This window comes from Cajanus cajan, chromosome 7 (assembly GCF_000230855.2).
Source record: "Cajanus cajan strain Asha chromosome 7, NIPB_CcT2T_4, whole genome shotgun sequence".
Classification (NCBI taxonomy): domain Eukaryota; kingdom Viridiplantae; phylum Streptophyta; class Magnoliopsida; order Fabales; family Fabaceae; genus Cajanus; species Cajanus cajan.
In genome coordinates this window covers 25913544-25941438 of record NC_138523.1, presented here as the reverse complement: position 1 = coordinate 25941438, position 27895 = coordinate 25913544, and the positions used below count along the sequence as shown (strand labels likewise).

The 27895-nt window shown below is 39.6% G+C and overlaps 1 protein-coding gene across 2 annotated transcripts in view; it reads right to left on the bottom strand.

Moving 5' to 3' along the window:
- Window positions 1-358: 358 nt before the first annotated feature.
- The window catches only part of LOC109791815 (glycinol 4-dimethylallyltransferase), a 78027-nt gene continuing 50490 nt past the window's right edge, over window positions 359-27895 (bottom strand). For both annotated transcript variants that reach the window (XM_083059464.1, XM_083059463.1), the window contains 6 exons: window positions 23341-23442; window positions 22965-23060; window positions 22787-22858; window positions 22598-22696; window positions 21770-21874; window positions 359-688 (listed from right to left, as the gene is read on the bottom strand). In XM_083059464.1, coding sequence (XP_082915590.1) covers window positions 647-688; window positions 21770-21874; window positions 22598-22696; window positions 22787-22858; window positions 22965-23060; window positions 23341-23442 — 516 coding nt within the window. In that variant the 3' untranslated portion in view covers window positions 359-646. The remainder of the gene's footprint in view (window positions 689-21769; window positions 21875-22597; window positions 22697-22786; window positions 22859-22964; window positions 23061-23340; window positions 23443-27895) is intronic.

Sequence of the window (27895 nt, the reverse complement as noted above, 5' to 3'; positions counted from 1 at the left end):
TATTTACATTATAGATTTAATTAATTAATTAACTAAGTCTATGATATAATTTTTATTAAAGGCAATTTATTTTATTTTACTTCTAAAATTTAGGATGTTACACGAAACATTATTAAAAATGGAAATTACATTTCTAAAAGAGAGAATGATGTGTGACTACCTCTCTTAACTTGAATAAATGAACAAAAAAATGAGATGTTTTCTAAACTCTAAACCATTGAACAAAAGACATATGAAATGTCGAACCCATAAAATTTAATCCTATGTTTTGATGATAATAATAGTTTTTACTTACATTTTAATAATTTGACCAAGTTGTCTTAAGTTGTGCAATGAGTTCACCATCCAATGAAGAAAATTAGATATAAATGTCCAATTCCCTTTTACTTGACGAGAAGTAAGTGTACATTGTTTTGTACATGTTCAAAGGGTTTTCCATTATTGTATCCAAATATCTTGTTAAATGAAAGTCTAAATGGTTCTTGAGAAATATTAATGAGATACAATAACTATTATCTAGGAACACATGTCTATCTAGTTTTACCATTTTAATAAACTTTAGACAAAAAATGAGCGCTTTTATTATATATATATATATATATATATATATATGTTCTGAACATTGTTTTAACCTTCAACTACATCCTTATCTAATAAAAGGCATGAGGAAGTACTCCATGCTTAATACCTGCAAAAAGAGACAACAAATGTTCCACTTTGTATGAAAAAGACATAAAATTATTACAAACAATTTGAAAACAAATATATTGGTAAACTAGCAATAGTTCACATCTTAGTACATTCCACGCTTTAAATAGTGATAAATTTTTTACCTAAAAATGAAATTAGACTGATATTTGATTTAGACCATTAATATAGTCACCAAAATTCATATTAAAAGATAAACTTAATTATAATTTCAGTGCTATAATATATATGTTTTGTTCTGTTCTTATAAAATCATTTTTTAAATGATACTTGTAAAAAAAAATTATTTTGGTCTTTGTTACTTTCTAATATACTCATTTTTCTTTGTTTTTATCCTTGTAATATGTGGATAATTTAATAATTGTCCCCTCCAATTTATTTTTACATGGATTAGCTCAAAATTAACAAGAAATTATAAAGACTAACCTATATATATATATATATATATATATATATAACAAATAAATTAAAATAACAAGGATCAAAATATTAAAAAAAATAAGTAAATTGGACAAGGATTTTTTTAAAAAATAACTTTATGTGTAACATCCCGTTTTTCATAAAAGATAATATAAATATTTTATTAATAATTTTGATATTTTTATTTTATTAATAGGAGTTGTTAAATATTTATTTTAATTATATAATATATTTTAGAATATAATATATGGTATTTATTAAAGGATGATATAATATTTTATTAATAAGGGAATGAATCTTTGGGATAACTATGATTAGTATGTTTCAACTAGAGAGTTATAAAGAGAGGTTAAGTTTTAAAAAGAGTTGATCAATTTTTACGTTCTCACTTTTCATGTACGTGCTTACGCTTTAGAGCTTGGGGGACCTGAAAGAGAAGGAGATCACCCTGGAGTTATGCACCCATCTTTTTCTACTTAATAAGGTAAGGAGGAGTGAGAAATCTCGTTCTGGGTGTGGGTTTATATGTCAGGTAGTGGGATTGATCCCTATTCCTGTGTATGTTGTGTGCCTATGAATGAGGTGTTTCCCCTAGTGTTTCTATTTTGTTCCTTATTCTTCTCACTCATAATTAATTGCATGAGTTGTTTGAATGGAATATTAATTTCATGTTTTGGATGGAAAATTACATCATTTATGTCCTTGTGGATTCCCATGGGAAACTCTAAGGGAACTTGTTGTGATGATAGGGAAAGGATAGTAATGGTATATGTGAATTGGATGATATTGGATGTTAATTACTCGTTATATAATACTTTTACTCATTGAATGGCATGTTTTGGTGAATTGATATGCAAGTTACAATTATGCCTTTTTTGCTATGTGTGTTATTTCTAATACGTCGATGGGTGCTACTTGAGTTGCGTCGGGTGTCATTAAGGCTGAAAGCAAGGTCTTCTCTTGGGGTCTCTCACGCGGGCATGGGATGATCCTCATGGGGCATGAAAGCTCCAAGGGTTCCCTATAAATCTTTTGCTGTGAGTTGACTTTCATCGGACGTGGACACTTTGGAGAGCTCTCGATGGTGTTCTCATTGGGCGTGAACTTGGTCATTTCGGGTGCAATTCAGATAGAAACCAGTGTGGTCCTCTAGAGAGGACTCGTGCTAGGCATAGGGAGTTTGCTACTAGGTGTTGTCCTACTTGTAATTCTTATATTGTTCCACTATTCAACCCTATGTTATAACTCTTGTAATGTGTAATACTGATATGGATGTGAATTGAACTTTGTTGATTAATATATAAAGGCATGTGATGATTAATGAGACATGATGAATGTGTTAAATGTGAGATTATGAAATCTTGTGAATGTTATGTAGAGTATGTTTTCCATGCATCATATGCATAAAATGTTTTTGAAAGGGTATGTTATGAATACACTGTCAGGAAAGGTCCCTTGTGAAAAAGCTTGGGAACCAACCTTGTAACGTTGTTTAAAAAAAATGATTCAGTAGCCAGAACGGACCGTTCCCAAATTGGAACGGGCCGTTCCAAACTACTGAAGGAGAACAGGCCGTTCTGGCCACTCCGGAATGTCTATAAATAGGGGTTCGGGGGCCTTCAGGAGAATGAGTTTTTAGAGAGAAGTTTTAGAGAGAAGGTCTCTGGATTAGAAAGCTTGCTTTGGGATGATTGAAGTTCCAGGTTGAGCTTTGGAAGGGAATTCTTTTTCGTCACAGTTGTTGGCTATTCTGAGCCAACCTTCAGGTGAGGGAAGCTAGAATGTTTGTTGTTTAGGTTGCATGTGAGTTTAGAGACTCAATAGGTGCATGAATGTTGAGAATCCATAGATGGATTGAAGAAAATCTCATTTTTGGGGTTTTGAGAAAAAGGAGGATTTTGATGCATAGGTTGGATGCATGTGAGATTTAAGTTTATTTTAAGTTGTATGGAGCCTATGCATTGTGTTTTGTGTTTGCATGTGGCTGAATTTGTTAGTTTGGATGAGAGTTTTGAACTCTCTGACGGGGATTTAGGCCAGGCGCAAGTTGAGCGCGCCAGGCGTGGAAGAGCTTAGGGCTCTTGGGTTGCATATTGGGCTAGACGTGATTTCGTTGCGTCAGGCGTGGATACTCTTAGGAGTCTCTATTTCAAGGACACCGAGCGTGAGTTGAACGCACTGGGCGCGGATGAGTCTTAGGACTCTCAAGTTGGGATTAGGCTGGGCGAGCTCAGGCTATGCCGGGCGTGAATATGTTTATGAATGATTTGATGCTTATGATGGTTAGATCATTTATGATGTATGATGCACTATTGCATGTGATGTCTTATGACATGTGTATGATTGTTGATCATGATGGTGGACAGACCATGTATGATGTATGACGCATAATTGCATGTGATGCCTTATGGCATGAGTCTAGCCTAGGACTTGAGGAGAGGAAAAATATTTTTGAACTAGAAGAGCTCACATAGAGTCTCTTGAGAGTGGTGCTTGGATAGGCCACTGATATATGAGAGTGGTTCACAGGGAGGCCACTGGATTTGGGAGAGTGGTGCTCAGGGAGGCCACTGGATTTGGGAGAGTGGTGCTCAGATAGGCCACTGGGTTGGGTGAGTCTCCTCTAAGTCCTTAGCTAGTGTTGGAGCGGGGTATGAGGTCGAGGGTTATTCCCTTAACCAAGTACTCGGGAACGTGCGTGGATCCTTGCGGATAGTCGGTGGGCGAACTCCACAATTGACTTGGTTATGCATGCCAAGCTCGTGGTAAGCCCGTACCCAGCTGTGATATACCTGACGGTGGATCTGGACTTCCAATTGTGTAAGTGACATCATCCGAGTAAACCCGAGTGAGGATTATATCCTATTTAGCTGTGACCGAGCGGGCGCATTGGGCGTGAAAACGGTTGGGGTGGTTTCGGTAAGATGGAATGTCACTTATACAACTCTGTTGTTATGGAGATCTCCTAGGTGTATGCGTGACGACGCATTAGATGATTGATATGCATTGATATTTGTCATGAGATGCATTTATTGCATGATTATTAATATGATGAAGTGTGGTGTTTGACTTCATGATTGGTGGATTGTATCTTATGCATGAGTAGTATTGGATAGAGTGTTTGGTGTGACTCTATGAATATGATTGATAGTTGGAAAATTATGTAGTATAGATTATTGTTCAATACTTGTATGATTGATTTGTGAATTCTAGCTTACCCTTCTGTTTCCATGTGGTGGAACTGCGATGATCATACTTGGTATGGGGGCAGGTCAGGGCTAGGTTGGAGTTGAGGTGACCGCTGCGAGACAAGGAGTTTGATCCTCGTGCTAGGGTTACCATTTTGGGTAACAGTTTTGTTTGTGCTTGACCGGCACTAGGAAATATTATTTTTGGGATTATTGTACATATATGGCCTTCTATTTTGTATTTTAAAAAAAAAATTAGTTATTTTATTCTTATCTATACCTGTATGTATGAGTTATCCAACTTAATATTTCTCTTAGTTCACTAGTAGTAGTGCGATTCCACTAAGTGTAGGGACCACGACGGGTCGTTACACTTTTATGGTATCAGAGCCGGTCGATTCTTTTGGGATACTCTGTGAGGAGTGATCCTTCTAGGTTTCTGTTGTGTCATATCTCTGATATGTGTTAGTGTTGGGGAGTTGTAGTGGTGAAGTGTTTGTAAAAGAATGTTTGAATTCTTTTAGTATGGTGAGGCCTCAGTTTGATCAGATCACCAGGGCTATGGAGATGATGGCCACGGTGATGCAGCAGCAAAGTGCTCACTTTTCTCAGATGGAGGCGGGTAGAGTTGCAGTTGAGGCAGCTAGATCGGTGGTCTCTTAGTATGGGAGAGATTTAGCAGAGTTCAGGAAATGTTAGCCTCCTCAATTCAAGGGGGATTCAGATCCCGATGTGACAGATTTTTGGTTGTGTTAGATGAGAAGATCTTCAGTGTTTTGGGATTTTCTGAGAAGAGGAAGTTGGCCTATGCAGTATACATGCTGGCGGGCGAGATTGTGTACTAGTGGAGAGGAACCAGGTAGATGATAGAGAGTAGAGGTGTGGTTGTAGATTGGGATTGCTTCAAGAGAGTTTTCTTGGAGAAGTATTTCTCGAACAGTGTTAGATATGCTAAGGAGGCTGGAACTGCAGTAGGGGAGCATGTATGTTCCATATTATGCTATGAGGTTCGAGCATCTGGGTCGTTTCTACTCTTAGGGGGTACCTGAGGCTTGGAGATGTAGAAAGTTTGCAGAGAGGACCCTAAGACAGGCATGTTCAGTCTTAGAGGAGTGTTGTTAGTAAGGGACCTCGTCCTGCTACTCGTCAAGGTGGAGCACAGTCAGTGCAGTGTTACAGATGTGGAGAAACCCACATGGTTAGAGATTGTTCACATTTGGGGAAATGTTTTTTCAGATGTGGCAGGCTAGGCCACCTTTTCAGAGATTGTCAAATGCCACCGACTCAATCTGGAGTGCCCCGAGGCTAGTCAGGCCTACGGTTGAGGGAGAGTAATTTTCTTTATCAGGTGTAAAGGCTTCCACTTCATCAAATTTGGTGAAAAGGGAGGGGAAGGCAGCAGGTGAGGATGTTTTTTTCCTGTTTGATTTCGGTGCCACACTTTTATTTTTTTCTGTTGATTGTGTGGGGAGATTAGGTTGTCAGTGTTTGCATGGCACGCTGATTTGTATGTATTTAATCTGGCTTCAAATTTTTGGTGACATCGGAGATGTGTGTGAGATGCCCGATAGAGGTGTTTGGTAAGAGGTTTCGAGTGAACCTGATTGTGTTGCTCATGGTGGATATCGACATAATCTTAGGGATGGATTGGTTATCTGCCCATCACATCCTTATAGATTGTGCTCAAGAGAGTTGGTATTTCCTTAGTTGTAGGATGAGGTGTTGTTTTAAGCGGGTCAGGCTGAGTAGTTGATGAGAGATGGAGCTGAGTGCTTCATGTTGTTTGTCACCTTGAATGTTGAGACGGAGAGGGCCATCACTGGGATTGAGAGTTTTACTGAGTTTCTTGAGGTGTTTCCAGATGATGTGCCGGGATTGTCACCTATGCGTGATGTTGTGTTTAGCATTGATCTGGTACTGGATGCATGTAGACCCCTAAAATTGTCCGGGTCGGAAATAAAGCTTGAAGACTCTCGAAGACTGAAGGATAATCAGCCAGAAGGACTCCTGGAAAGCCCTAGGAGGGTTCTCTGTAGGTCTAGAGGTCTTAGAATAGCTAAAAAATAAGGAAGTGGAGGGAAAAAGCCCAATACGGCCGTACTGAACTTAATACGGCCGTATTGAAGCTTCAATACGGCCGTACTGAAGTCAGTACGACCGTATTGACACTTCAATACGACCGCTGCGAACTCAATACGGGCGTATTGAAATTTTTTACTTTCAATACGACCGTATTGAACTCCAATACGACCGTATTGAAGTTCAAAAATTTCAATACGGCCGTATTGGCCCTGTAGGCCGTACTGCGCCTATTCCCTATAAATATGACGTCAATTGGACGTCATTCCACACTTTCACACTCAGTTTTGACTCCCTCCTTGAGTATTCTGGGGTTTTTGAGCAGTGTTCTGCCCTAGAAATCTTTCTGGGAGTCGATCCGACGAAGTTCTGGAATTCCGAGCACTTAGCTTGGAGATTCGAACCTAGTCGAAGGGAAATCCTCTGGATTCCCATAGTCAAAAGTTTTTAGGAAGGAGCGAGCGAGCTTGTAGAGCGAGGGAACGCCAAAAAGCTTCCCAGTTTTACTCAATATATAAAAGCACGCTTCAAGAGGTTTCTTCTTAAATCCTTCCTTTTACTGCTTTCTGTGTGCATATTTAATTGTCATCATGTAGATATTTAAAGTATAATCGCTTATAATAAATAGGGGTAATTTAGTAATTTTACACTGTTATTTTAGAAATAATCTGTCATAGGGAACCCGAAAGGGGCGCTGTGGGGTGCTAACACCTTCCCCACGCGTAACCGACTCCCTTACCCAACTCTGGTTGTAATGGCCAAAGTTGATTTATAAAATCAATTGCCTTATCCCTTTTTCCAATGTTTTGAGTAAAACATTGGTGGCGACTCCACGAACCCCTCCTTTTGCGAAAACCACTAATCCATGGAGGGTCCCGCTTGGGATTAATATGGATTGGTGAATCATTTAATAAAATTGCTCGTTTGACAAGGTCTCAGTTTGAGAATACGTCATTCTAGCAATCCATATTTTTAAACAAATAAACGAGTCCAACCATCCTTCGCGAATGCCGAAAGCCCGTTTCGGGCCGGTGGCGACAGATGGCGACTCCGCTGGGGAAGCTTCGAGAGTCAGTCCCATTTAGTGACAGATTATTTTTAACAAATAAAGGTTAAAATTACTTCATTACCCCTTGCTTGTATGATAACATGCTTTATATATTTGGCTTTAAATAACTGTTGTTTGTTTAAATTTCCGCAATTGTTTGAAATAAAAATTGCACACAAACCTTTGCACACAACAGTTCCCTCTATACCCGGGGGCATGAGTGGTAATCCATAGGGAGTGGATGTTAGTACGGCCGGTTGATGGGTTTATAGGAGCCTATGAGACCGTTGTCGGAAAACATCACTCAAGGTGATAACCATGAACTTGAGTCCGACGGTGCGTTGGAGCTTTCCATCGACCTACGACGAGAGGAATTGGGTCCCTATAATGGGGGCACCTTGGGGGCCTTTGACCAAGTGAGAACAGTTAGATCCTCCTTGAATATGCACTTTTCTGCAGGAGACCCCTACCTCGTGATTCGCTCGTGACTGTTCGTGGATGAGTGAATTGTTTGTGCATTCGTTATGTGACATTGTATGAGCATACATTTGCATTCTTTAAACAAACAACATTCCTATTCTATTAAAATAAGAATAAATAGAAATAAGGATCTTCTAGTACATGGTGTTAACATCTACCTTCATTGCATTCATATAGGTAGTTTCCCTTTTCACCCAAAAAATACAAAAAAGATACAAAATATTCAAAAGAAAAAATATGTATTTACCCAAACCAAGCAATATCATGCATCATCTTAGGAAAATCCTAAAAACATGATAATGCTTAGTTCAATAAACACAATGCATGCATATTCAACATCATCATCTCATGCATATAGATCATGGAGGGATCTAGGAATCATTCATTTCATACATCCCTCCTAGTAATTCAGTAATAAACATAAATAAAAAGAAAGGATTAAATCGATGCGTATTTTCAAAAATGGATCGCACGCCGTTCGTCATCAAGTGTAAGCCAACAACCGCGCCAAGCGAGCGCACATCAACTCCGTTGTTGGTAATCAAGACGAATAAAGGGGAAGGTCCGACACCATTAAGGATCACAGTTCCAAGGCCTTTCCCTTACAAATCAAATAAGGCTGTGCCGTGGATATACGACATCCACTCTTCTGCCGACAGCAATATCTCCAACATCGCTGGACTTGGGGGCATGACTAGGAGTGGCAGGATCTACACTCCCGAAGATCTTCATGACAAAACTCCCAAGAATAAAGGGAAAGAAAAAGAGGAAAAAACCGAGGAAAATAAGGAATCCAAGGAGGAGACAGACAAACTGTTAAAATATATCCGACAGAGCGAGTACTCCATCATGGATCAACTTCATAAGATGCCAGCAAAGATTACTCTGTTGTCGTTGATCCTATGCTCCGAACCGCATCGGCAAGCTCTGTTGAAAGTCTTGAACGAGGCATACATGTCGCACACTATCTCCCAAGACGAGTTTGAGGGGATTGTTAGTCACATCAAGGCTAATGATCACCTCACCTTCATCAATGAAGAAATCCCCGCCAAGGGACCGAATCATAACAAGCCCTTGCACATCTCTGTAAAGTGCAAGGAGTACCACATCGCAAAAGTCTTGGTGGATAATGGATCTTCCTTGAATGTGATGCCCAAAAGAACGCTTGATCAAGTGGCAATCAAGGGAGTCCAAATGCGCCAACAACATGATCGTTCGAGCCTTCGATGGATCTAAAAGAGAAGTGGTGGGAGAGATCAATCTTCCAATCCAAATTGGACCCACTATCTTTAATGTCGAATTCCAAGTGATGGACATTACTCCCGCATACAGCTGTCTCCTCGGCCGACCTTGGATTCATGATGCGAAAGCTGTACCCTCTACGCTCCACCAGAAAGTCAAGTTCATAGTGGGTGACAAACTGGTGACTGTACAAGCTGAAGATGACATACTCATCAGCAAACCATCCACCATACCTTACGTGGATGCAGCGGAGGAAGCTTTAGAAACCGCCTTCCAAGCATTGGAAATCGCCAATGTCGAAACGTTTCCCCGAGAAATGAAGAAGGTAGCCTCCATGCTCACCAAGAACGGATACTTGCCAGGACAAGGATTAGGCAAGGACTCCCAAGGAATCCCGGAGCTACCCATTATCAAGGATAAATCCGGGGAAACAAGGGTTAGGATACAACCCTAACAAAGATCAAAGAACGAAGAGGAATCAAGATCCTTCTCGACGTTCTTTAAGCCAGATCTTTAGGAAGGCCGGTTCACAAGCGTCAAGGCCGGTCGTCGTCGTCAAAATGTTTTTCTCCTTCCGATAGGGATGTATAGACTCAGTGACTATTAGAGATCACTCCTCGGGGACAGCCCGACCCCCGAGCCTCGATAGGGCACATGTTTCCATTATGATTATAATAAAATCATTCTTCATTAATTCTTTATTGCTTCTTTTCTCGCTTGCAATAAAATTCTAGACCACATTATTTTAACCCTGTTTGAATAAACATGAATGAGGTTAAAATCATCTTAATAAAAATAAACCCACATCATTTTTATGTGGAAGTGTGTATGACAGCTTGGAGCACCTTTTCTTGGCGTCAATAAGTGCCATCATGAAATCCTAAAAATAATAAGCTCGGCAGGAAACCCAAAAAGGGGACTGCGCCAAAATAAGACCAAAAGACCCGCTAGGAATCCCACAAAAGGGTGACCTAGGCAAAAATTAGGGTTACAAAATAATGAATAAAAACAAAAGCCCGCTAAGACACCACAAATGGGTGTTTTAGGCAAAAGTAAGAGCCATCAAAAAAGAAAAAAACAGAATAAATCCATGATGGTACCATCAATTGAATTCAACAAAGGGGCTCAAGAAAAGCTATCCAAGTTGTCAAAGCACAATCATTAATAACAAAGATGTGCTTAACCTCATAAGTGTTTAAACAAACAAACCTAAACACAATAAGCCTACCTTGGCCATCCATGCTTACAAAAACAATTTTTCAAAAATAAAATAATCCCCTCTAAAACACAAACTTTTGAAAATATATCCTTTCCTTCTTTTCTCTCTTGTCCCAACGATTTTTGAATAATCTAGTGGAAACATGGAGATATAGTGGTCAATAGGAGGGTTGACACATCTTCTAAAGAAAGGGAAGAATCATTTGGTTGATGACACCAAAATCAAATATGCATCATTCCTCGGTAACAGAAATCGGCAGAGCACAGTCCGTCTGGAGGAATGGCAAAATCCAAACACAAAAACGCATCGGTTAATTCTTTTGAAAAAAAAGAATCAAATAGAATTAGGTGCATCATACTGCATACATGCATACAGATGATAGGTGTAATGGAAGATCACTTATTCTCTGTTTATTGAAAAAACAAAAAAATAAAAAATATAAACTTCAGAAAAACAATACGCCCGTATCATGTTCAGTACGCCCGTACCAAAATTAGGGTTATGAACAAATTTTCAATACAATACGGGCATACTGAAGTGAATAACGGCCGTATCGGCAATAACAGAAATCCTCCCTCACGTCGATGACAAAATTCCTCCAAGAAGAAGAGGATAGGGGGAACCATTCATTTTTTCTAAAAAAACAACAAATTAATAAAATAATTAAACTTGCATTTTGTGCATCGCGCACATTAATTGCACATTCAAAGATCTCATCATGAGGCAATTGCATAAAAATAGAAAAAATATAAAATTGCTTGTGTATGACAGCAGCAAACAAAATGCAAAGATTCAGAAAATCAACAGCGTCATACAGAATAACTGAGCCCGGAGAGGCTTGCCGAAAGAATACTCTCAGAATAACTGAGCCTGGAGAGGCTTGCCGAAAGAATACTCTCAGAATAACTGAGCCTGGAGAGGCTTGCCGAAACAATACTCCCACAGAATAACTGAGCCTGGAGAGGCTTGTCGAAATAATACTCTCTCAAAATAACTTGAGCCTGGAGAGGCTTGCCGAAAGAATACTCTCAGAATAACTGAGCCTGGAGAGGCTCGCCGAAATAATACTCTCAAAATAACTGAGCCTGGAGAGGCTCGCCGAAATAATACTCTCTCAAAATAACTGAGACATTTCTGTACAGAAAAAGCCGAAAAACAACAGAAAAGGCAAAAATACAGAAAAAGCCAAAAAATGACAAAAAAGGCAAAAATACAGAAAAAGCCAAAAAATGACAAAAAAGGCAAACATACAGAAAAAGTCAAAAGTCGACAAAAAAGACAAAGATTTCACATCTTTCAGAATAACTGAGCCTGGAGAGGCTCGCCGAAATAATACTCTCAGAATAATTGAGCCTGGAGAGGCTTGCTGAAATAATACTCTTTCAGAATAATTGAGCCTGGAGAGGCTTGCAGAAATAATACTTCCTCAGAATAACTAAAGCCTGGAGAGGCTTGCAGAAATAATACTCCCCCAACTGTACAGAATAATTGAGCCTGGAGAGGCTTGCTGAAATAATACTCTCATCAGAATAACTGAGCCTGGAGAGGCTTACTGAAATAATACTCTCTCAGAAATAACTGAGCCTGGAGAGGCTTGCCGAAACAATACTCATTCAGAATAATTGAGCCTGGAGAGGCTCGCCAAAATAATACTCCACATCAAAGAATAATTGAGCCTGGAGAGGCTCGCAGAAATAATACTCCCCAGAGAAACCTCAACTCAAGCTCACAGAACGAATCCCCAGCGAGAGCTATCAAAGCAAGATCGACGACATTCACAATGGAAGCACGATCACCCAAGCAGTATATCTAGTCAAAGGACTTAAAACTTCCTCAGTGGAAGATAGCTCTCTGACTCAAGCGCTGAGTAAGGCTAAGCCTGCAGAGGCTTCCTAAATAATACTCTGGGATACATAAGATCCCACATTCCCCAGTCGCCTACTCAGAGGCATCCCTGCAAAAGGAGAAAAATCAAAAAAACATCAATAACCATTCCCCAAGCGGAATTTGGCACTCAGCCGAACACTGAACTTCAAATCCCCAGTCGCCTACTCAAGAGGCACCCCTTCAAAAAGAGAAAAAATCAAAAAGATCAATAACCATTCCCCAAGAGGAATTCGGCATTCAGCCAATCATCAAACATCAAGATAATTCGCCTATTCAGAGGCACTCTTTCAAAAAAGAGAAAAAATCGAAAAGATCAATAATCATTCCCCAAGCGGGATCCGGCTCTCAGCCTATCATTGAACATCAAGATGATCTGCCTAACAGAAGAGGCCAATCACAACCAATGACAAAATCCCCTGGCGGATAACAGCCTACACAGAGGCAACAAAATCCAAAAATTAAAAAGAGTTACCCGAATAAGGATAACAGGGATACTCCACCTACGTCAAAAGGACGTCAGCCAAACATAAGGCATTGCTCAACTCAGAGAGAAAGAGCATCTGTGTCTATACCCCAAGGAGTCAGAAATTCCCCAAGGGTACCAACAATGCAATGCAAGTTGGGGCACAGGAACCTGTGAATGACTGCACATCCCCTAGACGGATCCCTGCGTTATCCAGCCCTCAGTGGCACAAAAATCAAAAACAATCGTCGAAGCAGCATCGTGGACTGTGGAGACAAAATCAACATCCAGAATCCCCAGTGGATAACAGCCTACACAGAGGCAGCAAAAAATCAGAAAATCAAAAAGAGTTACCCGAACAAGGATAACCGGGATACTCCACCAACGTCGAAAGGACGTCAGCCAATCATAAGGCACCGCTCACATCAGAAAGAGCATCTTTGTGTCTATACCCCAAGGAGTCAGAAATTCCCCAAGGGTACCAACAATGCAATGCAAGTTGGGGCACAGGAACCTATGAGTAACTGCACATCCCCTAGACGGATCCCTGCGTTATCCAGCCCCTAGTGGCACAAAATCAAAAAACAACCGTCGAAGCAGCATCGTGGACTGTGGAGACAAAATCATCACAAATCCCTGAAAAGGAGATATTCACGCTACCCCGTCGTCACAAACACGGAGGTATGCAGCTTCCGGCTCGAGCAACGAGCGAAGCTATCTCTGGAAAGAGGGTACTCACTGCCTACCGTTGTCACAAAGGTACTTAGCTTCCGGCTCGAACAAAGAGTGAAGCTAAGCCTGGAGAGGCGGGTACTTACAGCTTCCAGCTTGGGCAACAAGCAAAGCAAGGCCTGGAGAGGCGAAACTCACACTGCTCACCGTCGTCGCAAAGGTGCTTAGTTTCCGGCTCGAACAAAGAGCGAGACTAGGCCTGGAGAGGCAAAACTCACACTGCTACCGTCGTCGCAAGGGTACTTAGCTTCCGGCTCAAACAAAGAGTGAAGCTAAACCTGGAGAGGCGGTACTCAACCATCAGCGTCATCAGAGGCGCGTTGATGTCCAACTTCCGGCTCGGGCGGCGAGTGAAGTTGACCTTGGAGAAGGTAAACTCAGCTACCGAGGATGTCAAAAGCGCCGAGGTATGCACCCACCTGGAGAGGCTACTCAACATTTTTCCACCGGAAGACGCTACAAGTCAGAAGGTCGGTACAATACCCGGACAATTGGGTCAACTCCTTTACTTGTCAGCCGATACACCAAAAGGCCGTCCGACTAAGTAAAGGGGGGGCAGCTGTAGACCCCTAAAATTGTCCGGGTCGGAAATAAAGCTTGAAGACTCTCGAAGACTGAAGGATAATCAGCCAGAAGGACTCCTGGAAAGCCCTAGGAGGGTTCTCTGTAGGTCTAGAGGTCTTAGAATAGCTAAAAAATAAGGAAGTGGAGGGAAAAAGCCCAATACGGCCGTACTGAACTTAATACGGCCGTATTGAAGCTTCAATACGGCCGTACTGAAGTCAGTACGACCGTATTGACACTTCAATACGACCGCTGCGAACTCAATACGGGCGTATTGAAATTTTTTACTTTCAATACGACCGTATTGAACTCCAATACGACCGTATTGAAGTTCAAAAATTTCAATACGGCCGTATTGGCCCTGTAGGCCGTACTGCGCCTATTCCCTATAAATATGACGTCAATTGGACGTCATTCCACACTTTCACACTCAGTTTTGACTCCCTCCTTGAGTATTCTGGGGTTTTTGAGCAGTGTTCTGCCCTAGAAATCTTTCTGGGAGTCGATCCGACGAAGTTCTGGAATTCCGAGCACTTAGCTTGGAGATTCGAACCTAGTCGAAGGGAAATCCTCTGGATTCCCATAGTCAAAAGTTTTTAGGAAGGAGCGAGCGAGCTTGTAGAGCGAGGGAACGCCAAAAAGCTTCCCAGTTTTACTCAATATATAAAAGCACGCTTCAAGAGGTTTCTTCTTAAATCCTTCCTTTTACTGCTTTCTGTGTGCATATTTAATTGTCATCATGTAGATATTTAAAGTATAATCGCTTATAATAAATAGGGGTAATTTAGTAATTTTACACTGTTATTTTAGAAATAATCTGTCATAGGGAACCCGAAAGGGGCGCTGTGGGGTGCTAACACCTTCCCCACGCGTAACCGACTCCCTTACCCAACTCTGGTTGTAATGGCCAAAGTTGATTTATAAAATCAATTGCCTTATCCCTTTTTCCAATGTTTTGAGTAAAACATTGGTGGCGACTCCACGAACCCCTCCTTTTGCGAAAACCACTAATCCATGGAGGGTCCCGCTTGGGATTAATATGGATTGGTGAATCATTTAATAAAATTGCTCGTTTGACAAGGTCTCAGTTTGAGAATACGTCATTCTAGCAATCCATATTTTTAAACAAATAAACGAGTCCAACCATCCTTCGCGAATGCCGAAAGCCCGTTTCGGGCCGGTGGCGACAATGCAAGACCAATATCATTGGCTTCTTATACGATGGTTCAAGATGAGTTGGTAGAGCTGAAGAAACAGATGGTGAGGTCCAATGTTTCTACTTGGGGTGCCCTGGTATTGTTAGTAGAGAAAGATGGTGGGGCCCGTTTGCTTGTTGATTATCGGCAACTAAATAAGTTGACGATAAGGAATAAGTATCCACTTTCAAGGATTGATGATTTGATGGATCAGCTGAGGGGAGATTCGGTGTTTTTGATGATTGATTTGAGATTTGGATACCATCAGATCAGGGTAAAGGAGAGTGACATACCGAAGACTACTTTCAGGACTAGGTATGGTCGTTGTGAGTACGTAGTGATGCGTTTCGGTGTCACTAATTCTCCAACAGTGTTCATGGATTACATGAATAGGATTTTCAGGTCATTCTTGGACAGGTTTGTGGTGGTCTTCATTGATGATATATTGGTGTATTCTAGATCTTTGGAGGATCACCGTGAGCATCTGAGGTTGGTTTTAGAGGTGCTGAGGGAGAGGTAGTTGTATGCCAAGCTGTCCAAGTGTGAGTTTTGATTGTCTGAGGTGGGATTTGGGGCATGTGATATCGGCAGAGGGGATTTTAGTGGATCCAGTCAAGGTGGAGGCTGTGATTAAGTGGGAGCGTCCAAGGACTGTTACGGAGATTAGGAGTTTTGTTGGGTTAACGACTTACTATCATAGATTCATATAGGGTTTCTCTCGAATAGTAATGCCTTTGACTTAACTAACTCGGAAGGATTAGCTTTTTGTTTGGATGAACGCTTGTGAGCAGAGTTTTCAAGAATTGAAGGGGTGATTGACTATTTCTCTAGTTTTGGTGTTACCTGACACTGGTGAGTATTTTGATGTGTTCTATGATGCTTCTCACCAGGGGTTGGGTTGTGTGTTGATGCAGGAAGGGAGATTAGTAGGGTATGCTTCGAGGCAACTTAAGACTCATGAAAGGAATTATCCTACTCATGATTTGGAGCTTGCAACTGTGGTGTTTGCTTTGAAGTCATGGAGGCGTTATTTGTATGGTGCGAGATTCAGTGTATTTAGTGATCAGAAGGAGTTGAATATGAGGTAGAGAAGGTGGATGGAATTCCTAAAGGACTTTGATTTCCAGTTGATGTATCATCCTGGGAAGGCGAGTGTGGTAGCAGATGTATTGAGTAGGAAATCCATTCATGTATCGGTTATGATGATTAGGGAGTTGCAACTGATTGAGCAGTACAGAGATTTGAGACTAGAGGTGGAGGTTGTTCAAGATCACATTAGTTGTGGTATGATCACCATAACTAATGAGTTCTTGACACAGATGGGAACTAAGCAATTATAGGATCCAAAGCTGTTGAGGATTTTGGGGTTGCTTGGTACCGAGAGGGAAGTTGGTTTTGAGCTTCGTGCTGATGGAGATTCTCGAGTGGAAGTGTGATAGTGTCACTAAGGACTTTATGGTTGGGTTGCCTAGGACAGCTAGGAACAGTGACTCTATCTGGGTGATTGTTGATAGGTTGACAAAGTGTGCGCACTTTCTTCCTGTCAAGAAGTGGTCCTTGGAGAGGCTTGCACAGTTGTATATTAGAGAGATAGTACGGTTGCATGGAGTGCCTTCCAGTATTATCTCTGACAGAGATCCAAGGTTTATTTCCAGGTTGGCAGACTCTGCATCAGGCTTTAGGGATGAGGTTGAGGTTAAGCTCCGCCTATCATCCACAAACAGATGGTCAGTCAGAGAGGACAATTCAGTCATTGGAGGATCTCTTGAGAGCTTGTGTGTTGGATCATCTGGGTAGTTGGGAGGAGGTGTTTCCATTGGTAGAGTTTACCTACAATAACAGTTATCATTCGAGTATTGGCATGGCGCCTTTTGAGGCTTTGTATGGTAGAGGTGTAGGACTCCATTATGTTGGTATCAGGAAGGTGAGTCAGTAATGGTTGGTCCAGAGTTAGTTTTTTAGACTACTAAGATGGTGAGATAGATTCAAGAAAGGTTGAGGGCTACCCAGAGTCAATAAAAATCCTATGCTGATAGGAGGAGGAGACCTCTAGAATTTGAAGAGGGAGAGCATGTGTTTCACGTTTCATAGTTGAGGAACTACATTAGAGACCCGAGTCAAGTGGTAGAGATGGATAAGGTGCAAGTTAGAGAGAACTTGACCTATGAGAAGAGACCGGTAGCTGTGGTTGATCACATGTTGAAGAAGCTTTGAGGCAAGTCCGTCAGCTTGGTGAGGATCGTTTGGGATGCAGCTACTTGTGAGGTTACCTGGGAGGAGGAGAGTCAGTTCAAGGAACAATATCCATTCCTCTTTTCAGGTAGACCTATTTTCGGGGACAAAAATTCTTGTTTGTTGGGGAGTATTGTAACGTTGTTTAAAAAAAACTGATTCAGTAGCCAGAACGGACCGTTCCCAAATTGGAACGGGCCATTCCAAACTACTGAAGGAGAACAGGCCGTTTTGACCACTCCGGAATGTCTATAAATAGGGGTTGGGGGGCCTTCAAGAGAATGAGTTTTTAGAGAGAAGTTTTAGAGAGAAGGTCACTAGATTAGAAAGCTTGCTTTGGGAGGATTGAAGTTCTGGGTTGAGCTTTGGAAGGGAATTCTTTTTCATCACAGTTGTTGGCTATTCTGAGCCAACCTTCAGGTGAGGGATGCTAGAATGTTTGTTGTTTAGGTTGCATGTGAGTTTAGAGACCCAATAGGTGCATGAATGTTGAGAATCCATAGATGGATTGAAGAAAATCTCATTTTTGGGGTTTTGAGAAAAAGGAGGATTTTGATGCATAGGTTGGATGCATGTGAGATTTAAGTTTATTTTAAGTTGTATGGAGCCTATGCATTGTGTTTTGTGTTTGCATGTGGCTGAATTTGTTAGTTTGGATAAGAGTTTTGAACTCTCTGACTGGGATTTAGGCCAGGAGCAAGTTGAGCGCGCTAGGCGTGGAAGAGCTTAGGGCTCTCAGGTTGGATGTTGGGCCAGACGTGATTTGGTTGCGTCAGTCGTGGATACTCTTAGGAGTCTCTGTTTCAAGGACACCGATCGTGAGTTGAACGCACTGGGCGTGGATGAGTCTTAGGACTCTCAAGTTGGGATTAGGCTGGGCGAGCTCAGGCTACGCCGAACGTGAATATGTTTATGAATGAATTGATGCTTATGCATGTTTAAAGTTGAAGTTTTAGATCATGTATGTATGATATATGATGTATAGTGAGGTGTGATTCATATGTATGCTTTGTGATGATACTTATGAATGTTCGAATATGATATGACATGTGTATATGTTCATATGGGTATGTTTATTGATCATAATGATGGTTAGATCATTTATGATGTATGATGCACTATTGCATGTGATGTCTTATGACATGTGTATGATTGTTGATCATGATGGTGGGCAGACCATGTATGATGTGTGACGCATAATTGCATGTGATGCCTTATGGCATGAGTCTAGCCTAGGACTTGAGGAGAGGAAAAATATTTTCGAACTGGAAGAGCTCACAAAGAGTCTCTTGAGAGTGGTGCTTGGATAGGCCACTGATATATGAGAGTGGTGCTCAGGGAGGCCACTGGATTTGGGAGAGTGGTACTCGGATAGGCCACTGGGTTGGGTGAGTCTCCTCTAAGTCCTTAGCTAGTGTTGGAGCGGGGTATGAGGTCAAAGGTTATTCCCTTAACCAAGTACTCGAGAAGGTGCGTGGATCCTTGCGGATAGTTGGTGGGCGAACTCTATAATTGACTTGGTTATGCATGCCAAGGTCGTGGTAAGCTTGTACCCAGCTGTGCTATACCTGACTGATGGAATCATGCTTTGGAGTGCAAGAGGTGACATACTCAAAGAACCAAGAGGAGTTGGCTAGACATGAAGGTTTGGGCCAGTCAGGGCCCAATGGGCCTGATGGGCCTGGGAAGGCCCAAGTTGAACTTTTCATGGGCCATATTTTGTTATAGCTATTTTCATATGTTTTGTATACATCATGTTAGTATAGGTATCATATAATTTGGTCTTGTATTTTGGACCACATAGAGTAGCATTTTAGGTTTTAGGCTAGTTGGGCCTAGTTTTGGGCTTCATGGGCCTTTGGGCTTTTGGTACCCAATATTGGGCTCATTTTCATTCTTGTAATTTTTCCTTTCCATTGTAATTGTTTGACCAATGTAATTAGGTCATTAAAATAGGAAAATACAAGGAATACTAAAGTATGCTAATTAGGTTAAATTAGGTTTAATTTGGAAGTCATTTAAGTTACATTTGAGTCACATGTTAAGCACCTTGGGTGGCTGAACATGTGCCACTCAAATTAACCCTAAATGACTCTCAAATCACACCTAAATGCACCTTGGTACCTAAATTTTCGGACTTACACATGTGCACCAAAGTTTGAATTCAAAATTCAAATTTGAATTCAAACTTTAGGCGCCATTTTGTGAGGCTTTAGTTTAGGCACCTATGGGTCACAATTCCATGCATACTTAAGCCATTCTTTCACCTTTTGTATTCACTTTGAATGATTAATGAAATTTGTGAGCCATAGTGCTGAGTTTCCCTCTCAAAGTCTCCTTGAGTTCATCTTCAAAAGCCTTAGGAATTCACCTAGAATCCTTCTCTTTGAAGTGTGCTCTCCATTGATGCTTGAGCTTGGATGCTTCCCTCCTAGTTCTAGGTTGAGTTCATCCGTGAGTTCATAGCTTGCAAGTGTTCTTGAGTTGAAGAATTCATAATCCATTGAAGAAAATCCGGCCTAAGCAAATCCGTGGAGAAGAACATCTTTCACTTCTCCTAGTTTTGCTATCACTGACGGTGGATCTGGACTTCCAATTGTGTAAGTGACATCATTTGAGTAAACCCGAGCGAGGATTATATCCTGTTTAGCTGTGATCGAGTGGGCGCATTGGGCGTGAAAACGGTTGGGGTGGTTTCGGTAGGATGGAATGTCACTTATACAGCTTTGTTGTTATGAAGATCTCCTAGGTGTATGCGTGACGACGCATTAGATGATTGATATGCATTGATATCTGCCATGAGATGCATTTATTGCATGATTATTAATATGATGAAGTGTGGTGTTTGACTTCATGATTGGTGGATTGTATCTTATGCATGAGTAGTATTGGATAGAGTGTTTGGTGTGACTCTATGAATATGATTGATAGTTGGACAATTATGTAGTATAGATTATTGTTCTATACTTGTATGATTGATTTGTGAATTCTAGCTTACCCTTCTGTTTCCATGTGGTGGAACTGCGATGATCATACTTGGTATGGGAGCAGGTCAGGGCTAGGTTGGATTTGAGGTGACCGCTGCGAGACAGGGAGTTTGATCCTCGTGCTAGGGTTACCATTTTGGGTAACAGTTTTGTCTGTGCTTGACAGGTAATAGGAAATATTATTTTTGGGATGACCGTACATATATGGCGTTCTATTTTGTATTTAAAAAAAAAATTAGTTATTTTATTCTTATCTATACCTGTATGTATGAGTTATTCAACTTAATATTTCTCTTAGTTCACTAGTAGTAATGCGATTCCACTAAGTGTAGGGACCACGGCGGGTCGTTACAAACCTTGGGGATAACTTGCTTTGAAAGTCCTAGTCTTGTCCTCGTGAGCATGAGATATCTTGCAAGACTTAATTATCCCGATCTGATCCTGGTAATATGTCTTTCTAGTGAGAGTGCGCAGAAGGTGTGACCTGACATGTACTCCTAAATTACTCTAGTGTGTCACTAGAAGCAATGCGCAAGTGTGATGTTTTTATCGGTATCACATGTATGATAACATGTAGTTTGTGTCCATTACATAGGCATTATAATTATATCTGTTATTCTGTTATGGATGAGCTATGTATGATGATGATGTGTAATTGTGTATGTTATATCATATTATATGTGTTGTTTGTGTTTGACTAACTGGTTTGCATTCCTACACCATGAGTCAGAGGGAGGTATTTCTCACTCCCTTTTCTTTTGTGTTGCCTTCTTGTGATTTTTGCAAATAATCATTAGCATGGTGTTAACAATGTCGGTGATGAGACTTAGTTCTCAATATTGGATTTTACTTTGGTAGGACATGTGATATCGGGAAATTAGTTAGGACTAGTTAGGATTTGATCCATGTTACTTAATTTAAGTAGTTTAATTTTTAATTCTTTTGTAATTTTTTACTTTTTCCATGTCTATTTTCTGTTAACAAAGTAATCCTCTACCTGTGTAAATTTTGAGTCTATTTATTATATTTGAGGTTATTCAGTTTTATATTATATTATGTGTTATGCAATGCAAGGTAGAGCGTGTCACAGTATGAACAAAAAAAGTAATATAATACAGAAACCAAAAACATATTTAAAAAAAATTATAACTTCAATTTTGCTAAATTAGCGTTGTGTTTTGTACTTAAGCTAGAAATTGGAAGTGAGCAAAAAACTAACAACTTTATTTGTTAAAACAGGGAAACAAAATTAGCCGATTTTTCTTTTGAAAGATAATTTTGATACCAAAATCCTTAAACGATAAATAGTCTTTAAGAAAATTACCTTCCAAATAAAAATATAGAAGGATGCTATGGATGCTTTGCTTTTCAAATCTACAGATTTGGCCTTGTACCAGAGGAGTGAAGCAAGAGCAGCATGTCCGAAACCCTAAAATATTATCTCCAAATAAAGTTAAAGTATGGTTGGAAGGTTTAAACAAGTTTATACTAACTTATGTCAACATGTGAAACAATAGACAAATGCTTTCTCTTGAAACAATAGACATGTCATAAGTTGAAAATATTAAATAAAAACAGAATCTACAACACTCCAATAATCTTAGTATATACAAAGAGGTTCAAAGGGGAAAGAAATTGTGTGCACTTTCTATTATTTTTCCAACTTACATTTGGGAACCTTAGCTTAGAGCATTTACTTTATTTTTTTTCCTTATATTTTCTTATTAAAAATATAGTCTAACTTGTTGGATAGTAATTTTTCTTATAAGAATCATTAGTTAAAATATTTTCTTCTAGAAATAGGAATAAAATTGTAATAATATTGATGTGTCACAAAAGATTAAAAAAAAAGCTCTATTATATTAATACATTTTTTTTCTTATTAAATAAAAAATAATTCATGATATATGATAAAAAGAAAATTAATCCTTTGAGATACTAATATAAGATTATTTAAATTATTTAAGATACAACTAAGATATTGTAAGACATTAGTTATATATTCTAGAACCCTCGCTAATCGAAATCACATTTCCATTCTCAAGTGCATAACAAATATTTCTTTATGGTAAATGTGATAGAAATAACTTCTTAAGTGGAATAAGGATATAACACCTATAATTGCAACCTATACTTGTCATAAGTATTTTACCGTTATGATTTTTATCCAAAGGTGAGAAGAAGATGTTGCTCCTGCTAGTAGTGCAACTCCAAAAGGGATTTCAAGAAGGGAAATCGAAATCCAAAATGCCTAATAATGATTAGTTAGTAACAATTAATCAAAGGACAAATAAGAAAGGATAACCAATTCTATTAAGATATTGAAATTTATAAAGCTTACCCGCTTCAAACCTATACGTGTTGGAAGAGAATTGATGCCATATGTTTTATCTCCTTCAATGTCAGGTATATCCTAGGCAAAACAAATAAAATTTTTATATTTGGTACATGTGTATATTGAACCAAAAGTTTGATGTTGGAAACAAAAATATTCTCAAAGAAACTAAATGTATATTTACCTTGTACAAAGCCATACCTACAAAGTAGAAGCTAATGAATACAACAACAAAAACCAATGATCTTGGAAAGACAACTGGCTTCTTGAACACAAAAGTCTGGACAACGTTATATGAATTAGTATTAGTAATATATAAATAATAATAATAAAAAAAAATTCTTTTCACGTTTCTTGTTTTAATTCATAAACTTAATTTCTCACTTACAACTCATGATGATTCTAATTAGTGTTTGCAAATAGTTAATCATGAATCTAACAAAACCAACAATTAAATCTTGCTAGAAGGTTTAGTGATTATTGTTGTGTGCATAAAAGTTGATACATGATCATCCAAAGCTAGAGATCTTTAAAAATCACAATTATTTATAGAACATAACCTGCATATGAAGGAAAAATGCGATAGGACAAACAAATGCCCAAGTAACAAACATGCACATTGCCGCAAGTAGTGGATATTTCTTCCATCTCAATAAGGGCACCTGAAAAGCTTTAAAGCACTACTATCACCATCAAACAATTTTTTCAAAATGTATGTTAGAAATTTTCATGTATATTAATCTAATAACTTAGTTTAAATTTCAATAATGAATTTTAACATGTAAATAATTTTTTTCCAAGGAGTTTTAAATAGTTTATAATAAAATATCTTACTTGGATATCAAATATAAGTTTTTCATTTATAAATATTAAGTATTTTTATAAGACAATATTTTTAACTCAAAATAAATTATATGAATTTCCCCTCTTTTAAAGTGTACTTTGAAATGTCTAGTCTGAGAAACATTATAGGTGATTGAGAAAACTAGTTAAGATGTTGGTGCAGATCCATAGATGGGATATGTAACACTCTAGTTTTTTGAAAATAGATAACATTAATAAAACTATGTTTTCGAGGAATAATTGAAAGAGTTTTATTAAATTAGAAAGAATTTTTGGAAATAATAATATATGTTTTTGGAAATAATTAAATGTGTTTTTATTAAATTAAGAAAGAGTTGAGAAAATATATTATGTTATATATATGTTATGTTATTATGGGCTATGTGTATTTACTAGTTATGGAAGGTTGTGTGAAAATATAGTCATGTAATTATGTTTGTACGGTCCAGGTCGGATTCCGACCTGCTTACTACGTATGTCAGGCCGACTGTAGCTCTCACCGATATGTCAGGCCGACTGTAACTCTCACTGATATGTCAGGCCGACTGTAGCTCTCGCCGATATGCCAGGCCGACTGTAGCTCTCATCGATATGCCAGGCCGACTGTAGCTCTCGCCGATATGTCAGGCCGACTGTAGCTCTTGCCGATCACCCCTCTAAGAGTGGTTCGGTTATTATTCGACTTGGTTTCTCTACTTAACCTGGTCGGTATATTTCCGATTCCTTTCGCTTACAAGAACCAACTCGGCCAATACCCGACTGTACCCTCAGTACGGGTATGGTCGGTCGGGGGCTGACACAACTCTCGCATACAGGGACTACCCGATAGCAAGGGAAAGGTCCCACTGTCCCTCACCAAATATTAGCCAGATCAAAACGGTTAAGGAAATCCCTACATTCTCGGGGCCCATAAAGCCCGTAAACAAGAAACTATAAAAGAAAAAATCCTAGAGTTGAGAAGGCAGATTACACTTTTGAATGCTCTGGCTTTGAGGTTTGACCTAGGCAGAAACCCTAGTCCACCCTTTGGCCGGAACATTTTGGCGCCCATCGTGGAGCTACGGTGAAACTTTTCCTACGCCCCAAGTAACACAGGAGAACCCGCACTTTACCATGGCGAGAGGTGGCACATCCAACAACGACTCACAACACCTTACCATGGAGGAGATGATGGCATTGATCAACGGATTGAGGGAGGAGAATGGAGGAAGATGTCATGATGGAAGTCCCCAGGGATTTTCGACCTTTTTCAGAGGCCATAGAGGCCGAGACCATCCCGAGGGATCATCGGATTCCCCAAGTCGAACCTTTTGATGGAACTCAGGATCCCAGTCAGCACTTGACGAATTTCCGCGCTCAAATGTTGATTTGTGGAGGAAGTATGGAAGTCTGCTGCAAATTATTCATGGGTACACTCAAAAAAGTAGCACTGGATTGGTTTAGTGGTCTCCCTGACCGATCAATCACCGACTTTGATGTCTTTAGTCGGCTCTTCATGACACAGTTCGCCGCTAACAAGAAGAAACCACCGATCACGTCGGACTTTGATGGAATAACACTAAGGCCGAGAAGACCAAGAGGTGATATACTAAAGGAGGCAAGAGGAATGGGATAGTGAGGCCATTTTTGGACCTTAGCTCCTATGTTTTTAGCATTTATTTTATTTTCTATTTTTACCCTTGTATTTTGGGGTATTTTAGTCATAGGATTTATTTTCTTTGTATTTCCTATTTTACCCTTGTATTATGGGGTGCTTTAGATGATTAGGTTTTTAATTTGGGCTAGGGTATTACACTAGAAGGGTGACGCATTTTTGGTGAGTTTTGGATCTATTTTTGGTGATAGAAAGGCTTAGGCCCAAGTGGAGGGCAAAGGTTGCATAATCATATCATACACCTTGATGTAGCCAATCTAGACCCATAGATTCCAAACTTGGTCACCAAGTAGCATCTAGGGTTCATTTGGCATGTCATTTGGAGTGCATTTGCCTTGTGAATTTCGGCCATGCACACTCCAAATGCAACCCTAGATGCCTCCCCTCCTATAAATACCCAACACCCCACCACTTGTAAATACTTTGGATTATATGATATTGAGTGAGCCTTTTGTGCCTCAAAATCTATCCTTAGTCCCTAGGTTAGTTTCGGCTAGCCCCCTTCATTCTCCACCCTTGGAGAGTGAAACCCTAGAGTGGCCTCCACCTACACTTGGAGTGAGCCAACCTTGTGAGCACCAAACACCATTTCACCAAACACTTCCGCCCAACACCTCCTTTCACGCCCATCTCCCTTTTGTCCCACAAAAACATTCCTTTGTCTACCCCTTGGTGAACCTAGATCAAGGGCAAGGAGTCTCCTTTCAACCACTATCATCATCCATGGAAGGAACTACTCCATCAAGTGGTATCTAGAGCCAAGGATCATCAAGGGTAAACGTTGTCTTCCTTGTCTTTGTGTCTTCTTTTCATTCGGTCTTTGTCTCCCCTTTTGCCTTTCTTTGAATGGCCGAATGCTTTGGGTTCATATTCTTGTCCTTGTGAACCTTTCTTGAACATTTTAGGTTTCCATTTTTAGGTGTTTTCCATGCTTTCCTATTTTTTAGGTTGAGTCTCATATTAACATGATGAACATGCTTTTTGATTTTTGAATCTTTTGAAGTTTTGTCAAGTCTTGTTTCCTATATTTTGTCTTCAAAATTCCATGTATGTGCCAAACACCTTTGCATGAATACATGAACAAAAAAAATACCATAGTGCATGATATATATAGTGGGCGTGACATATAGCTACCATCTAGGAGTCATTCATGCATGCTACTTAATCCTAGCATGTTCTTTGTATTTTTGAGTTTCCATGTGTGAAATGCTTCCTTGCACATGCATAAAAATTGCTGCCCACTTTTCCCTTGCATTCCACTTGTTATGGTCTTTATTTGATGCTTAATAACCCTAAAAGAATCTAAGAGGTGTGCTGAAAATTTTGTGCAAAACAACTTGTACTAGATAGTACAAATCAATTTCCACTCAAAAGATTCCCTAAGCACCACTAAGAAACCGCCACTTGTCCTCCTCTCCTTCTCCTAAAATTTGACCTAATTTCTCTCCACCCACAAGTGCAAAACCTAAGCAACAATTGGGCGGAACATTAAAAAAAAAATTTGGACCCAAAGTATAAAAGAAAATGACGTGAAAAGAAAGGAAAAGAAAAAACAAAAAAAGAAATTTTTGACCAAAAAGGACTTGTTGCTAGACTTGTGGACTTGGACCAATACCTATGCTTTTTGGAGTTGGACTTAAGACCATTATTGACCTATTTTGAGACCTTAAAGGTGGCTGGAACGAATCAATTAAAAGACTTAAGCAAGTGGACTAAACACTAATCCATTCTAGTGCCATTCTAGGATTACTCTTTTGTGTGCTCCCTATTTTTGATTGAGTCTTAATTTTAGTTTGTCTTTTCTTTGGCCTCTTTTGTTTTGTCTCAACTAATTCTCTCTGAGTTTAGCCTTCGCTAATTGTGCTTTTCAGTTTTATTTCTTGGGCTCTTGCTCTTTGGGTTGGTTTCATTTTGTTTGTAGGTGAAGAACCTATCTAGCAAACTAGCACACCTTTGGTGGATTTGAGTGAAGGAGTGAACCGAATCCAAACCTAGCCTTTGGAGGGATTTCCACCATACAAAAGGAGTGTTAAACACTTGGAGAGGACTAACAAGTTTGCTCTTTGTGAAGGAACCCCAAGTGGAGGAGTTTGAAGACCAAGACTTTTGTTTTTCATAATTTTTGCTTGAATTGTTCTTTTCGGCCTTTTGTGTTCTTTGGCCTTGTTTTCATTCTTTTGGTTTGTAATTGGCCATTCTTAAACCTCTTCATTTTGGTTTAGCTTCGTGTAGTTTGAAGGTGATTTGAAAACCTTCACCTAGGACCTCGACTAGACTATGTTTTAAGTGTTTTTCTTTTGCATGCTTTATAGCTTTTGGTAGTATAATTGTTTAGGCTTTTATCTTTGTCTTCAAATCCGTTTAGAAGGCTTGCTATTTGCCTACTAGGGGTAACATGCACACACACACTTTATTGTTGTGCCAAATTGTTTTGTAAAGAAAAGTAGAAAAGGCTTAGTGATTTTTACTTGATAGGGCTTGGTTTTTAAGTGATTCTTTGTAGTCCACCTCCCCTTGAAAGTTCACTTTGTACACTTAGGCCTTTTCCTACCTATCTTGCACTTTGAAAACCTTTTGTGAAAACCATTTTATCACTCACTCTTTGTGAAAACTTTTCT